The sequence below is a fragment of the Pygocentrus nattereri genome, chromosome 30 (assembly GCF_015220715.1).
Source record: "Pygocentrus nattereri isolate fPygNat1 chromosome 30, fPygNat1.pri, whole genome shotgun sequence".
Taxonomy (NCBI): domain Eukaryota; kingdom Metazoa; phylum Chordata; class Actinopteri; order Characiformes; family Serrasalmidae; genus Pygocentrus; species Pygocentrus nattereri.
The window spans coordinates 13,690,854-13,707,376 of record NC_051240.1 but is presented as its reverse complement, the minus strand read 5'-3'; the positions used below and the strand labels follow the sequence as shown (position 1 = coordinate 13,707,376).

Sequence of the window (16,523 nt, the reverse complement as noted above, 5' to 3'; positions counted from 1 at the left end):
ACCTTCTGGTCACAACCTCCAGGCCACGACTGCCCCCTCCAAATTCATTGGCTCTGAATTCTAACTATGTGGCCCTTTCCTGTTCCGGTGTGACTGAGCCCCTGTGCACAAAGTAAGGTCTGTAAAGAGATAGTCTGATGTGTCCGGTGTGGAGGAACTCCACTGGACTGCACAGAGCCCTGACTTCAATGTCACAGAACACCTCTGGGATGAAATGAGCCAGACCCGCTCGACCCACATCAGTGTCTGACCTCACAAATGCTCTTTTGACTGAACGGGCAAAAAAAATTCCCACCATCACGCTCCAAAAATTTGTGGAAAGCCTTCCTGAATAGTGGAGGCTGTAAAGCTGCAGAGGAATGGCCAACTCCACTTTATTCCCCATGTTTTAGGAATGAGACGGCTGACAAACTCATGAAGGCCTGATAGTTGCCCATCTGTGTTTGGCCATGTAATGTAATTTGGCTCCTTAATGACTTCATTTATACAGCCAAACGTACTGACACTGGGACACTTTAGCTTAAGCCAGGTGCTTTTTGTCTGTATGAAGAAAACCGGTTCTTAATATGGGCAGAATGCTGACTATAGAATGACAACACGACTTCACAGGTCTATTAAGTGTCCACCCACGGTACAAGACTGGGAGGAGACAGCACGGAGTGGATTATTTAACCAGAACTCGCCCTCGGCTGAGATGCTTTCAGTGAGCTAATCTGTGTTTTAGACATACCAGCAGTTACGCGTAACAGAGGGAATACTCTGATCTAAAACTCATCCAGAACACAGCAGATTATACGCTATGTTTTGGAAATATACAGTATTTTTAAAGTATTTCATTACTAATTGGCTTATGGACAGCTTTCACATTTTTTGAGATTGAAAAATGAAATGCGTGAGGTCACAATGACTTCTGGGCAAGTTCTGCACGTCAACCTGTGTTTACTGGATAAGCTCCACCCCTCTGAGGGCTCATCTAATAAACTTCACTACGGTTAATACAACAGAACAGCCCTTTAATCAAGGCAATGACCGACGACGCTGCCTGTTTCCGTGCCAGTGTGTGCCACGCACACGCACGCACACGTAGACACACGCAGACAGGTGCACTGACCAATGCGCAGGGGGAAGTCTCCTTGGTTCCAGATGTTGAAGTTGAACAGCAGATGTGTGTGAAGCTGCTGCAAGAGCTGCGGGTTCTTCTCAAACGTCACCTGCTCAATCAGCAACTGTACCGCAACTAACACACTCACGTCCACCTGCCACGCAGGCAGCTACACATGCACACACACACACACATGAAGAGAGAGGTACAAAAGATACATGACGGGTATGAAAGATAATCAGTGAAAATACAGACACAGAAAGACAGACATGCAGGTCAATAAACTTATTAAATAACCAGGTTTGTTAAATTAATATTTCAAGTTCAGTGAACATGACATCACAAATTAACCTGGTTTCTTACTTTCAGTTTAGAAGCTGCAGTGAAAGCTCAGTGAAAGTCAGGGACAGACCAATACATAGATAAATTAACAGATTCACTCATGAACAATGAACAATTTCAACAACGAAAGAAACAAAAAAATGTGGTCAGGTTGCAACACTGATATATACTAATTCCTTGCTTGATCAGATCACAAAGTACTCAGACAGACTCATCACAAAGTACCTCAGTTATCACTGGTTAATCTAAACGCATTTCTTTTGCCCAAATTAACTCCAGTACATTGACTGAACCTTTATTCTTCATTCATAATGCTAGTCTTATTGTTTTCCTACCCTGTGTTGTCCACAGGCTTATGGGCTCTTGGTTCCATATAAATAAATCGATCCTGAATCTTGACTAAGTACAGGCGAGAAGGCGGTCCGGTGTGTCTACGACTTGATCATGCAAGTCACCGTTGGAGGTGGTCTAGGATGAGCACAGTGCAGAGGGAGCACTTATGCACCAATGAAGGACTGAATCATCACAGCAGAGGTAAAAGAAGCTGCGCACAGTCTTCATCTCCCCTCCCAGCTGTTTATAAGTTGTGTTAGCAACCCAGGAAACGTGTGTGAATAAAGACTTGGGGCATTTTTGTCTAACAAATAAGGAGGGAGAGACGCCAACATGTGCTACAGTCCACTTCAGATCATTGGATACAGACATGCAGTGTGAATAAGACCAGAGAGAGAAAACCAGTGAGAGAGAGAGAGAGAGAGAGAGAGAGAGAGAGAGAGAGAGAGAGAGAGAGAGAGAGAGAGAGAGGCAGACAGACAGACAGACAGAGAGAGAGAGAGAGAGAGAGAGAGAGAGAGAGAGAGAGAGAGAGAGAGAGAGAGAGAGAGAGAGAGAGAGAGAGAGAGAGAGGGAGCGAGAGGGAGCGAGAGAGAGAGACAGAGAGAGACAGAGAGAGAGAGAGACAGAGAGACACATCTGATAGTAGAGGTAAATCTTCCACCTTCTGCAGCAGCGTCCCCAGCGTAGCCGCTCCATGGCAGTGCAGCAGAGTTTCCTGGTTCACTGTGTGTCTCTGCAGAAAGTGCTTCACCACCAATAAGAAAGTGGCTGCAAGGTTCTTCTCCAAACGGGCCTCTGAAACATACACATATAACGGTATAACAGACGGCTTCTGAAACCCACACAGTCACAAGGAGCCCACCACTAACACACACAGAGATAGAAACAGAAGCACACTGGTAACCAGGCTGGTGTCAGCAGTAAAGCTGGATCGGATATCGGAGGGAAAAGAATGAATCTGACCCGATTCTGATTCGGTAGCATCTACCCTGGAACATCACTGTGTGACAAAGTCGTCATAAACGGACGCTGGTGCCACAAATGTGGACTTTACTGCCTCTGTGCAGGAGCGGTGGTTGTGACTGTGTGTGGTTTCGGCTGCTCAGATGGTGAGATCAGCGACCAAAATTTCGGATATGGAGCTCAATCGGAGCTCGTTTGGGCAGTTAATCAGTCATCAATTCCACTTCCGCAGTGCACGCCAAATGACGGCAGATGAAGCTGAAATTAGGCCCGATCTTGAAATTCAGTCTCCGATCAAACCGGCTTAAAACAGCTAAAATCGGACAGCGCACGCCTGGGTTACGACAGAGGCTGCGCTGCCCTGTAGCAGATGTCGGACAGGCGTCTGGGTTACGACAGAGGCTGCGCCGCCCTGTAACAGATGTCGGACAGGCGTCTGGGTTACGACAGAGGCTGCGCTGCCCTGTAGCAGATGTCGGACAGTCGTCTGGGTTACGACAGAGGCTGCGCTGCCCTGTAGCAGATGTCGGACAGGCGCCTGGGTTACGACACAGGCTGCGCTGCCCTGTAGCAGATGTCGGACAGTCGTCTGGGTTACGACAGAGGCTGCGCTGCCCTGTATCAGATGTAGGACAGGCGCCTGGGTTACGACAGAGGCTGCGCTGCCCTGTAACAGATGTCGGACAGGCGTCTGGGTTACGACAGAGACTGCGCCGCCCTGTAACAGATGTAGGACAGGCGCCTGGGTTACGACACAGGCTGCGCCGCCCTGTAGCAGATGTCGGACAGTCGTCTGGGTTACGACAGAGACTGCGCTGCCCTGTAACAGATGTAGGACAGGCGCCTGGGTTACGACAGAGGCCGCGCTGCCCTGTAGCAGATGTCGGACAGTCGTCTGGGTTATGACAGAGGCCGCGCTGCCCTGTAGCATATGTCGGACAGGCGCCTGTGTCTCTAATCATCACTAGTAGAGAAACACAAACACAGAGCAGGTAAAGCAGCAGCTGCGGGGACCTGAGGCTCTGTTGGAAGGCAGGATGACCCAGTCTCCATCAGCAGGTGTGGCCGTCTCCGGGGTGATGAACTCCGACCCTGAGGTGTCAGCAGGGTCTGGGGTCAGCAGGGTCAACTGCTCCAAGATGGGGAACAGTACAGGAAGCCCTCCGACACAGTTTATCATATCCTAGAGAGAGAGAGAGAGAGAGAGAGAGAGAGAGAGAGAGAGAGAGAGAGAGAGAGAGAAAGAGAGAGAGAGAGAGAGAGAGAGAGAGAGAGAGAGAGAGAGAAAGTGAAAGAGAAAGTGAAAGACAGAGAGCGAGAGAGAGAGACAGAGAGAGAGAGACAGAGAGAGAGAGAGAGAGAGAGAGAGAGAGAGAGAGAGAGAGAAAGAGAAAGAGACAGAGAGCGAGAGAGAGAGACAGAGAGAGAGAGAAAATAGATAATCAGTTACAACGTAAAGCCTTTGGAGAGGTTTCAGAGTTTATGTAAGGATTCTAGTCAAGCTCAAATTGTTTGTATTAAATCAATTTATTTAATCAAAATCAGAATTTGAAAGAGTGCAATTTTCTAAATCTCAAGAGCTGCAATTGTTATTAAATCTCACACTAATCAATTTTGTCTTAACAAGTTTAAGTGGGGAAATTTAACATTGTAAGACAGAGCTTGTAAAGTCCGGCTACATTTAGGCCACAGGTCCAAAAAACAGACATGAAGGTCTTCTTAGCGCATTTTACTGCATTTAAACGGCTGCAGACGTTCACACAATTAGACACAATCACACATTCTCCTCAAACAGTTTAGCTCTAGATCCCAGAACAAACTCTTCCCAACTCTACCTTAATGTCCCAGTTGACCACTTTATTCCCTGTCAGGCGGCCATGCAGCAGGTTGGGTGACAGGTCCAAACAGATGGGGTTCCGGCAGGCCTGCAGTGGGAGGGGACACACTTTAAAGCCTGGGGCCTGACGTCATAACTACTTTATCTAATTACAGGTGGAGCTGAACAATGAGAGAGTATTTATGACTAGCGTCATTATTTACGTCACAACATGGTTCTGAGCATCTTGTGGACATCACCAGCACTTAAAAACACGTAGAAACTGCATGTATGATTAAAAACTGAGCATAATTAGTCCTGCTGTACTGGATTTAGTGCAGATCAGTAAGGAAAAAACTGAATGTAACCTTCTTAAAGTCTCGCTATAATACGACCCGGCCACATCGCCCAGCTCTAATTACAGTACTTTAGGACATCATTCAACTCAATGAACTTTAAAATTTCAACTACATGGAAATGAAGAAGATTATTTTGGAATTCAATATTCTTGGATTTTATTTTTGGAATTTAATATTCAATTTTAAAATGTCAAATAACGTACATTGACGCAATAAAAGTGACGAGTGGATATGTATCTATACATATTAATGATTTACTTACTATTATAGTCACTATTTTGGAGACAAAAAGGTTTTGGTCTGACAGTAACAGTACATAACACTTCTATAATCAATCATAATACATTGGAACATGCCAGCATCTATTCTTCTGAATTGGCGAACGCAGCCGTGCATCACACAGCAAACCCATCTGAGCGCGTTTGATTTGGGGACGAGCGATCTGACCGTATTTACTGCCACCGTGACTGTGCCATAATATGTGACCGTTAGCTTTTCTGAGTATATTGTGAAAATCATCAACCTGTTTGATTACAAAGCATAATTAGTCCTGATTAAACGGAGTTAGCGGAGTACATGTATGTGAAATGTTGATATAAAGTACTGTATTCACAGCTTTTCATACTGTTTTAATGTGCTGCTACTTTGTCTGTTCCAACTAATCAGACAATAAATATCGTATAATGAAAATTTCCTGAAGAATTCTTAAAGCTTGACTGCCCACAGATTGTGCCACTGACCTTAGGAGAGTAGTGCAGGAGGAGTTTAGAGGAAAGCTCTCCCAGCTCCGCCTCCTGGCTTTTAAAGGGGGAAATACAATTCGGCCCTGAAACACAGAAAGAACTTTTCATTTTTTCATTTTCTTTCCAAAAATTCACTTCTCTCCTTCGCGTCCTTCATCCTCTCCCATTTTCCCTCCTTTACTTCCACCAAACCCATCTTTCTTTACTTGCCACTGCCGTTTCTCTTCTCTCCCTCCCCTCTCCCTCCCATCCCCCCCGCCTCCATACCTGCGCTGAACAGAGCTTTGACGTGACTGGTCTGCAGTGCGTCGTGGAACACCATCACGCTGCCCAGTTGGCCCTGAAGTGAAGTTGGGCTGCCCCACTCGCTGTCCTGCGTCCCTGCAGAGATCAGCTTAGTGAGGGACTCCGGCTTCCCCCCCAGAAGGCCACCCCACGTCTGTGGGGACAGGATACTGCCCAGAGAGGAGCGGCCAGAAGGGGCATCAGAGAGTGGAGGGTCAGGAATTTGAGAAGGAGGCGGGGTGGTGGTGCGATGACCAGCAGAGCCGATACAACAGGAGGTGAAGGGCTGCGCAGAGAGAGAGAGAGAAAGAGAGAGAGAGAGAGAGAGGGAGAGGGAGAGGGAGAGGGAGAGAGAAAGAGAAAGAAAGAAAGAGAGAGAGAGAGAAAGAAAGAGAGAGAGAAAGAAAGAAAGAAAGAAAGAAAGAAAGAAAGAAAGAAAGAAAGAAAGAAAGAAAGAAAGAAAGAAAGAAAGAAAGAAAGAAAGAAAGAAAGAAAGAAAGAAAGAGAGAGAGAGAGAGAGAGAGAGAGAGAGAGAGAGAGAGAGAGAGAGAGAGAGAAACATGAAACAGCACATTAAATCAATATACTCTCACTTTATTAGAGAGATCCACATGACATACAGCAGGAATTTTGGTCTCTGCCAACACAACAACTCAGGCGGCACGACAGGCCTGGTCACCACTGATTAGTTTTTGACCACCAGACCACTGATGATGTTATTTGACATCATATGAAACATTATCACAGTGTGCTGCTGAGGAAAAGCTGATGGTTAAACCAGTAAATGGTTTAAACGAATCTCACCAACACGATGAGATTAAACCAAGTTACAGTACAAGCGCATCAGAAACAGCAGGGTCGCTGTCACTGTGACAAACATCATGCATGGCCAGCAAGAACTGAGCTTCACAGATCATCCACAACCAGGTGTAAAACGACAGCCTCTCTCACTCTTACCTCAGTCATGGTCGGGTATTTCAGAGGTGCTGAAAGCTTCTGCTGGCCGTCAACATAGATGTAGACCAGACTCTGCCCAAATGGTCTTTTCCCGGGAACGTGGACAACACCAATAAAGTGCTGCAGGAATAAAAAAAAGAGCGAGTCTCTAAAATGATGATTATGCAGGACTACAATATCTGCACACATGTGTAAACGTTCTGACTCCAAAACAAGATCTAAAGGATCCCGCTGAGATCACAAAGACTCAATCCTCCATAATCCTCTCTGTCGTTTGGAACACTGACAGGAATGCTGGGAGTGAGCACTGTTTGGTGTTGGTGGGGTCACTCACCCACAGCGAGTCACAGAAGCAGTAGTCAGGCAGCATGACAGTGACGTACTCCTTCTTACTGCACACAGCCACTACCAGCGCTCCGGCAGAACTGATGAAGGCCTCGAAGCCGGTTCCTCCTGGGGTGAAAAAACTACACACACACACACACACACACACACACACACACACACACACACTTATTTTAATCCATGATCCATGGAAGTCACGGATATCAGCAGTCACAAAGGCACTTTGTATTTTCATCATTTCTCACTCACTGTGGAAAGTGCACATTCTGAAATCAATGAATTTTTAATTCACGACCAAATGTCTCAGAGCAAGGGCAGAAAAAGGCCACACACTCCGCTTTCTCTTCAGTTCCACACACTGGCCTCGTCTCCACCTTAACATGGTGCTACCAGCCTGAAGCATTTGAAGGCTAGTGCGCTTTTTCTGGGACACCAGAAGCACCATCTCTAAACTGACACTAACACTGCACAGTTTAACACTAAGGACCGAGAGCAAAGCTCATTATGAAACCTACTTTGGTTTTCTGGTAAATCATTTTCAGAAATAATGCTTGAAACCAAACTGAGATGCTTTGGTACAGAGAAACGCTTTAGCAATGAGCAGTGAGATGACTTTTTTCAGGAAGTAGTAAGTAAATTCAGTAAATTCCAACTACATTTTTAAAACAATTACCTGAACACTAGCATGACGTATAGCCAGCACGACGTATAGCCAGCACGACGTATAGCCAGCACGACGTATAGCCAGCACGACGTATAGCCAGCATACCGTATAGCCAGCACGACGTATAGCCAGCTTTTGTAATATACTAACAAACTTTTTGTTTTCCTCCCTATTTCTGTATTTCTCTGATTCAAGATTCAAGAGCTTTGTGGTCGTGTGCAGCAGAAACAGTTCGTTACACTGAACAATGAAATTCTAACTTTGCTGTTCCTCCATTCACCAAACATTAATATAACCTTAGAAGAAATTAGAAAAAAAATAGAAAATATAAGAACAGCACCAAAAACAATAGTAAAAAAGTAAAAAAAAAAAAGTAGTTTTAAGTTGAAAGAAAAATGAAAGTTACATGTGCAAGTATGTAGAGCAGCTGTTCGTATTGTTGCTTTATTTTTGCTGTGATGACTTATTTGATTGTCCACCCAAAAAAAAAAAAAAAAAAAAAAAATCACATCAAAGAACCTGTTCTGCATTTTGCGGTTGTGTTGTGTTATAATGCAACAACATGGAATAGTACATTATAACCATCACCAGAAGGCGGGGCTGCACTGAAACGACTGAGAATAACTGCTACAGTCATTAAACAAGGTCACAGTGCTCTCACTGGGCTTTTGGCTGACGGGGCCCTATATGGCTTCCTACCTTTGCTGATATAACCTGCCCCTGTCAAAAAGGCTGAGCATCAGCCTCATCGCTTAATCCCTCCTACCTGTACAACTGCTTCCTCTTCTCTCCTTTACTAGGTGGTCCCAGCTGATCCTGATCCAATGACAGCCAGGCGAGGAAGCTGAATGCAAAGCCTGGCCAGCGTGAGACCTTCGGCACAGCGATGCCGGCCATGGGTGGGGTCAGGTCGAAGTACTGCATGGCGCTCTCCAGGCCGTGCTTCCTCAGCATGGCCAGCAGGGAGCGCAGCACAGGGCCTACGTACGGATGTGGCCTGCTGGGGTCATCCTGCCGGAGGAAACTGAGTAGCTGGTGAAGTTCAGAGCCGCTCAGAGACTGACCCCCGAGTGACCCCAGCAGGGCCACCAGGCTCTCCCCACAGGCCCGGTGGAGCCGCGTGTGCTTTTCCAGAGTGGACAGCAGACGCATGGACATGCGGGCGTTTACGCAGGTGGCCCGCGTGCACCGGTTCAAGCCGCAGATCCGCCGCAGCCAATCAGCAGTGAATATCTGCAGCTCAGAGGAGTCCAGCTCCGGCAGCCACTGGATCAGCAGCAGGAGAGGGTCAACATTACTAATGCCCAGCAAACCCACTGAGGAGTGCTCACCCTCAACCGCCTGCAGGGGGAGACAGAGAGAATCATTAGGGTGGCATTTCACAAAGCAGAACGGACAACAGGAGTCAGCATGACTGGTCAGACTGTTTTCAGCTACAGTAGGAAGCAACACGAACTTGTCCATGTTTACAGAGCGCAGTACATTATATGGTGTCAGGAAATCTATTTCAGATTATATAAACGTTGCATGTAGGCATGTGGTTTGACCAGCACTAGCTGGTTAATGTTGCAGATCAAGGCAAAACGACCCATCGGCAGTCTGCATCAGTCTAATAGCTCTGGTACGCATCCCAGCCAATCGAGTGCCTGCACTCTCACTACGAAGCCTCACTGTCGTAACACGTGCAGAACGTGGTGGATCAACCAGAGTGAAAGATAAAGACGGGAGTCTCTCACCATGTTCATGAGCTCCTTCAGAAGGTGTCTGGACGGCTGACCCAGAGAGACGAGCACCTCGTACAGGTGTGTGTATCCAATCCTCTCTTTAAACACCTCCTGCAGGGTTGGGGGGGGGGGTTAGAGCTATTGTAAAACGTTTTATTTGTACTGGATGTAAACATGTATATTTCAGGGGTGTTCTAACAGTTGAAAAGCAGTCCAGGCTAAAATACTCCTTCAACTCCAGCATGAATAGGTGGCGCTAAACTGCTGTTGGCAGCAGATGGATATTGTGATATAGTGATATGGTCATATAGTGATATGGTGATAGTCATATAGTCATATGGTGATATAGTGATATGGTGATATAGTGATATAGTCATATAGTGATATGGTCTTATATTGATATGGTGATATAGTCATATGGTGATATAGTGATATAGTCATATAGTGATATGGTCATATATTGATATGATGATATAGTCATATGGTGATATAGTGATATAGTCATATGGTGATATAGTGATATAGTCATATGGTGATATAGTCATAGGGTGATATAGTCATATATTGATATGGTGATATAGTCATATATAGTGATATAGTGATATGGCGATACAGTCATATAGTCATATAATGATATGGTGATAGTCATATATTGATATAGTGATATAGTCATATAGTGATATGGTGATATAGTCATATAGTCATATGGTGATATGGTGATATAGTGATATGGCGATATGGTGATATGGTGATATAGTGATATGGCGATATGGTGATATGGTGATATGGTGATATAGTCACATGGTGATATGGTGATATAGTCACATGGTGATATGGTGATATAGTCATATAGTGATATGGTGATATACTGATATGGTGATATAGTGATATGGTGATATAGTCGTATAGTGATACGGTGATATGGCGATATAGTGATATGGTGATATGGTGATATAGCCATATATTGATATGGTGATATAGTCATATAGTGATATAGTGATATGGTGATATAGTCATATAGTGATATAGTCATATAGTGATATAGTGATATGGCGATAGTCATATATTGATATAGTGATATAGTCATATGGTGATATAGTCATATAGTGATATAGTGATATGGTGATATAGTGATATAGTCATATGGTGATATGGTGATATAGTGATATGGTGATAGTGAACAGTATGTTTTGAAGCTTTAACAGTTTTTAGACACTACTATATCAAACCATTTCATTGATCCATGATATGAGCCCTTTCAGGGCATCTTCCATAAAGAAGAACGGTTTCTAACATTAATGAAGATTAGTTGGACACTACAGCTGCAGACATTTAGTTCTCCTCTGTTCATAAGAAGTCAGCGCTGTGTTAAACGTCTGTAGAGAGCACGTCTGTGAGAGAGACCGACCTTGGCGGCTGGTGATTTGTGCATCACTGTTGTAAGGGCCTTGATCGTTGCCACAGCGAGAGAGTCCAGCCTCCCCTGAAACACCTGACAGGAAAAGACGAGCACATCAACAAACTGATGCAGCCTGCAGACTTTCACAGGCCAGCCTTTCTATTCCTGCCTTTCTGGAGATGTTTTCTTCTGGCATGCAAATTATGGATGATAAGCAGAAACGAAACATCATCATATTTGTATCAGTGCTGTTCTAGGACTGTAAAGACAGGAACAGAACAAGGCTCAGATCTGCTGTTGCATGTATTTCTGATTATTAGTGACTGTGTTAAAGCAACAGTTCAAGAACCAAAAATCTAATGTACACAATTAGCTCTTCATACCGAAGGCAGTCATTCAGCAAAGACAGGTTTTGTGTCTGAAGTTTGCTTCTTCAGTTTTGGTCTGGAGCTACGAGGCTACTGCAGACACTTCCTCACATCTCCAATAGACTTACTAACATGGTCCCTGACGCCGTGTGACGGTTATCTATATAAATGGACAAATAAAGTCCATAACAAAGCTTAAAGCACCAGTGGCAAACATCCTGAAGCTGATACCGCATCTATCCATTTCACATAAAGAGTGTCATGCTAATTGATGGGATGTATATACATCATATCAAATCATCACATATCATAGGGGAACTATCAGGGCTTACTACGACTTCAGAGAAGGCTTAATGATTTCTAGGAGTCTAAAAAATGCATGTCTGTATATTTTTTGTAAATTTTTATTCAACAGAATCATGCTTATATTTTCAATCTGTAAGCATTACAGTACTTCTCTTGTTTCACTGTTCAGATTTGGACGGGTTCAATTCCTGAAATGGCAAGCGGAAAATCGGCCAAGCCAGTTGTTCTTATAAGTGGTGAGCAGTGGTTGGTGTAGTGTAGTGGGTATATAGTGGTTGGTGTAGTGTAGTGGGTATATAGTGGTTGGTGTAGTGTAGTGGGTATATAGTGGTTGGTGTAGTGTAGTGGGTATATAGTGGTTGGTGTAGTATAGTGGGTATATAGTGGTTGGTTAGTGTAGTGGGTATATAGTAATTGGTATAGTGTAGTGAGTATATAGTGGTTGGTATAGTGTAGTGGCTATATAGTGGTTGGTGTAGTGTAGTGTATATATAGTGGTTGGTATAGTGTAGTGGGTATATAGTGGTTGGTGTAGTGTAGTGTATATATAGTGGTTGGTATAGTGTAGTGGGTATATAGTGGTTGGTGTAGTGTAGTGGGTATACAGTGGTTGGTATAGTGTAGTGGGTATATAGTGGTTGGTTAGTGTAGTGGGTATATAGTGGTTGGATAGTGTAGTGGGTATATAGTGGTTGGTTAGTGTAGTGGGTATATAGTGGTTGGATAGTGTAGTGGGTATATAGTAGTTGGTATAGTGTAGTGGGTATATAGTGGTTGGTATAGTGTAGTGGGTATATAGTGGTTGGTTAGTGTAGAGGGTATATAGTGGTTGGATAGTGTAGTGGGTATATAGTAGTTGGTATAGTGTAGCGGGTATATAGTGGTTGGTGTAGTGTAGTGGGTATATAGTGGTTGGTATAGTGTAGTGGGTATATAGTGGTTGGTGTAGTGTAGTGGGTATATAGTGGTTGGTTAGTGTAGTGGGTATATAGTGGTTGGTGTAGTGTAGTGGGTATATAGTGGTTGGTATAGTGTAGTGGGTGTATAGTGGTTGGTGTAGTGTAGTGGGTATATAGTGGTTGGTGTAGTGTAGTGGGTATATAGTAGTTGGTGTAGTGTAGTGGGTGTATAGTGGTTGGTGTAGTGTAGTGGGTATATAGTGGTTGGTGTAGTGTAGTGGGTATATAGTGGTTGGTGTAGTGTAGTGGGTGTATAGTAGTTGGTGTAGTGTAGTGGGTGTATAGTGGTTGGTGTAGTGTAGTGGGTATATAGTGGTTGGTGTAGTGTAGTGGGTATATAGTAGTAAAATGACCAGATTCTAAGTCACTCTGGATAAGAGCGTCTGCCAGATGCAGTAAATGTAACATGCAGATACATTCTGGTGCCAAGCTAACTCCAGGCATTCAAGCCCTCTGCCGTGAGCTTAGCTCTTGTTGAGGTGGGTTTTTTCCTCAAAGTTTTGACATTTATGGCCCAAACTGAGGGCTTAGCTCTAGTAGCCAGTGTTGTCTAATTATATAGGAGCATATCTTAATGTACCACTGCATCATGACTAGCAAGCTCGTGCCTAGTGTGTTAATTTTTCTGTATAGAAAAACAACATATCCTGACAAGCTGAACGAATTCTGTGAACTGTTTCGCCTCTGATAAGCTTCCGTCACTTATTGGCCACATTAGCCTTGTAGCTCCAAACCTAAAGAAAGCAAACTTAAGAGACCAAACTTGTCCTGCTGACTGGAGTAAAGAGGAAAAACTGTGTAAATCAGATTTTTTGCCAAACCATTACTTTAGAGGTAGTATTTAGTGTGTGAGAATTTATAATGACTGGGCAGTGCAGGATTATTTATAGACCCTTTTTACACTTCTGTATTAGATGCAGTGGAAGTCGTCACAGTAGGGAAAACATTACAGCAGTGGCAGCTTCCAATCAATGAACCGAGAGAAAACTCTCCTTTATAATGTGTCGGATGCAGAGGACTCACTTATTTTCACATTCTTGTTAAGGTATTAATCAATATATTTTCCCATGAAAGACGCCGTTCCTCTGGTTGAGCACTTCACTTTTAAAGTGAAGCAAGCTTGATAAGAGCTGCATTTAAATTAGGCTACTGACACATGCTGCTTCCACACTGGAAGAAGGTAAAGATCTGTCCGGAGAGAGAGAAGCTCTGACAATGAAAACTGCTCTCAAAACAAACAACGTCTCTGTTGAAAGATTTTGATTAATATTTTATTGTGGATGTAAAATCCAGCGAGTTTCTACATCAGAGACATTATAAAGGAGAAGTTTGCAGATGTTCTCATTCAGAAACACTGCCACTGCTGTAATGTTTTCCCTACTGTGACGATTCGGAGGTGTGAAAAGGCTAAACTCCCACAGAGCAGCGTAAGAAGCACATACACCCACGTGAACACACACACATCCCAGCCACTCATACACCCCCCCAACACACATCTCTGTCCAGCCATGCCTCATACATCTTCATCAGCCCTAGATGGCAGACCAGAGGTCACATGACTTGCCCCTGGCAGGCCTGGCTGACTGTTAAAGAACATAAGTATGTGGAGCACTGGCTGGAAAAAGATGGAAACAAAAATACACCAAAATAGAGAAAACGACTGAAAAAAGATGCACAAAATAAAAATATTCCACAAAATTCAGATGCTGATACACACAAAGCCAACAAGCACCATTCTGGGTGACGCAAGGAAACCATTTCATCCCAGGCCAAAACAAAAAGAGGTGAAAAAGAATATAAAAGGCTGAACAAGCAGGGTGAGCCAAAATAATCATTGACAGTATTAATAACTGGGCAGCAGGCCACTCCATCAGAGACCAGCCAGGTCATGGAAGTGCAACTTCTGAGACAGACTGCATTTTCCTACTTGCTGATGTCAAGCACTGATAAGGGCGACAGGTGGAACCTGTTTTTTTGTGCAACAGCAGGAGGCTTTGAATAATTCACTTTAAAGGGCCCATGTCCTACACTCCTCTTGCGCTTAAGCTTTTCCCTTATGCTCCACTTATAATATTGGTGTGTTTTTATGTAGCAACAACAGTCGTAGTGGTCAGTCACACATGACCATTTCCATCTTTGTATCCCTTAGAATGAGGCTGTTTTTTGTGCCTTTAAGGCTGATATACAGTCAGGTACAGCGTTCTGACCACCTCCTCGTTTCTACGCTCATTGTCCACTTTATCAGCTCCACTTACTGTATAGCTGCACTCTGTAGTTCTACAGTTACAGACTGTAGTCCATCTGTTTCCCTGATACTCTGTTACCCTGTTCTTCAGTGGTCAGGACCCCCAAGGGGAGTCCCTCACAGAGCAGGTACCATTTAGTGTGTTAGTGTGTGTTGTGCTGGTCTGAGTGGATCAGACACAGCAGCGCTGCTGGAGTTTTTAAATGAACGGCTGAATAGGCAGATATAAGTAAATACGCTGGTTTATGTGACGGCAATAATATGGGCCCTTTAAAGGAAGAGCGAGGCAGGAATTCTAATTTACATATTTTTCCCCCCTAACCAGCTAACAGACAAACAGCCAGGATATATTTGGTGTCGGAAGTCTGCTTGATAATATTTTAACCCTGCTGCATAACACTGACATAACCATGCCATAAACATGTCACGGCAGACGTCATATGTTCTCCTGATTTTGTTCACTGTGACGTCGCTACTACCGTAACATCACTTTAGTTTAGTTTTCCACTGGAGCTGCAAGACCAGCACTGCGAACAAGTGACGGAAGTCTGTTCTCCACATCAGCATCGCACAGACCGCTGGCCTGACCTCTATTACCTGACGTTAAAGGGGAATTCCACAGACCTTTACACAGTTTAGTATAATTAAATTATTAAGGTGTAAACAGTCATTCAGAGTGGGCTGACGTGGATTCCACAGAGCCAGAACTGCTCACAGTGGTGGTGATAGGAACCAGGCGTCTAAAACATGCAAAGCTTCTAAAAGCTCCCTCTCTGGACAGTTTTACACCACATGGTTACAAGTACACTGCCTGCTGCCTGAGACACTGTCGTACTACAGTTTTAAGACATGCTGCTGGTCTAAAATATACATTTCTAAAAGACGTTCATGGCTGAAAGGTACATGTTGATACCATTATCAACACTGAATTTAATTCAGAAGACACATGTAGGTTCACTGGTCACGTTGGATAGTAAGTACAATGTTATTGTTATGGGCCTCTACAATTTCACAAAATCTCTGAATGACTGTTTACATATCAGTGATGAAGCAGGTGGAATTCCCCTTTAAGACAGCTAAAACAGACACAGGGTCTGTAAAGACTTATGTCCACTTTTCTAAATAACAGCAGGCCACAGTGTCAGCAACATGCAGTTCACATGATCTTAATTGGTGGAGCTTCCACTGTTTGTTAGCAACCCTGTGACAAAAATAAAGAAGTAAGACTCCAAACACGCCTTAGCTGATTGTCACTTGAGGTCAGGAGGGAAAAACTTTAACACTGACTATCATGCCATCTGCTCCAGGTAAGGTAAACAGAGTTTGCTTTTGAGCCTGGCTGGTTATCTGTGGCATTCACAAGATGAGGAAGGGCTCTGGCCTTGTACTGGAGTGGCCCAGTGGGCGGCGGTCATGTGACAGGTGACAGATGGGCGGTGACAGGTGACAGGTGGGCGGTACCTGGGTCTCACTCTCTCCTGTCAGTAACCTGTTGGTTAAATCTTTCTGCTCCTTGTCTGCTGAAGTGCACCTAGCATTTACCAACTGCAGGTGAGGTCCACCACAGCAAGCAAAACACGCAGTTAGACAAGAGGAGAGGAGTGCAAAGG

General features: G+C 44.2%; 1 protein-coding gene across 4 annotated transcripts in view; it reads right to left on the bottom strand.

Annotated features, from left to right (window-relative positions):
* Positions 1-16,523, bottom strand: part of nbeal1 (neurobeachin-like 1) — a 93,918-nt gene that overhangs the window by 38,035 nt on the left and 39,360 nt on the right. For 2 of the 4 annotated variants that reach the window (XM_037536372.1, XM_037536373.1), the window contains exons 11-22: positions 16,375-16,458; positions 11,045-11,128; positions 9,649-9,747; positions 8,679-9,253; positions 7,238-7,370; positions 6,904-7,023; positions 5,929-6,232; positions 5,659-5,744; positions 4,579-4,668; positions 3,758-3,926; positions 2,442-2,575; positions 1,112-1,271 (exon numbers count right to left, since the gene is read on the bottom strand). In XM_037536372.1, the coding sequence (XP_037392269.1) occupies positions 1,112-1,271; positions 2,442-2,575; positions 3,758-3,926; positions 4,579-4,668; positions 5,659-5,744; positions 5,929-6,232; positions 6,904-7,023; positions 7,238-7,370; positions 8,679-9,253; positions 9,649-9,747; positions 11,045-11,128; positions 16,375-16,458 (2,038 nt within the window). The remainder of the gene's footprint in view (positions 1-1,111; positions 1,272-2,441; positions 2,576-3,757; positions 3,927-4,578; positions 4,669-5,658; positions 5,745-5,928; positions 6,233-6,903; positions 7,024-7,237; positions 7,371-8,678; positions 9,254-9,648; positions 9,748-11,044; positions 11,129-16,374; positions 16,459-16,523) is intronic. The other 2 variants (XM_037536374.1, XM_037536375.1) reach the window with 1 other exon arrangement.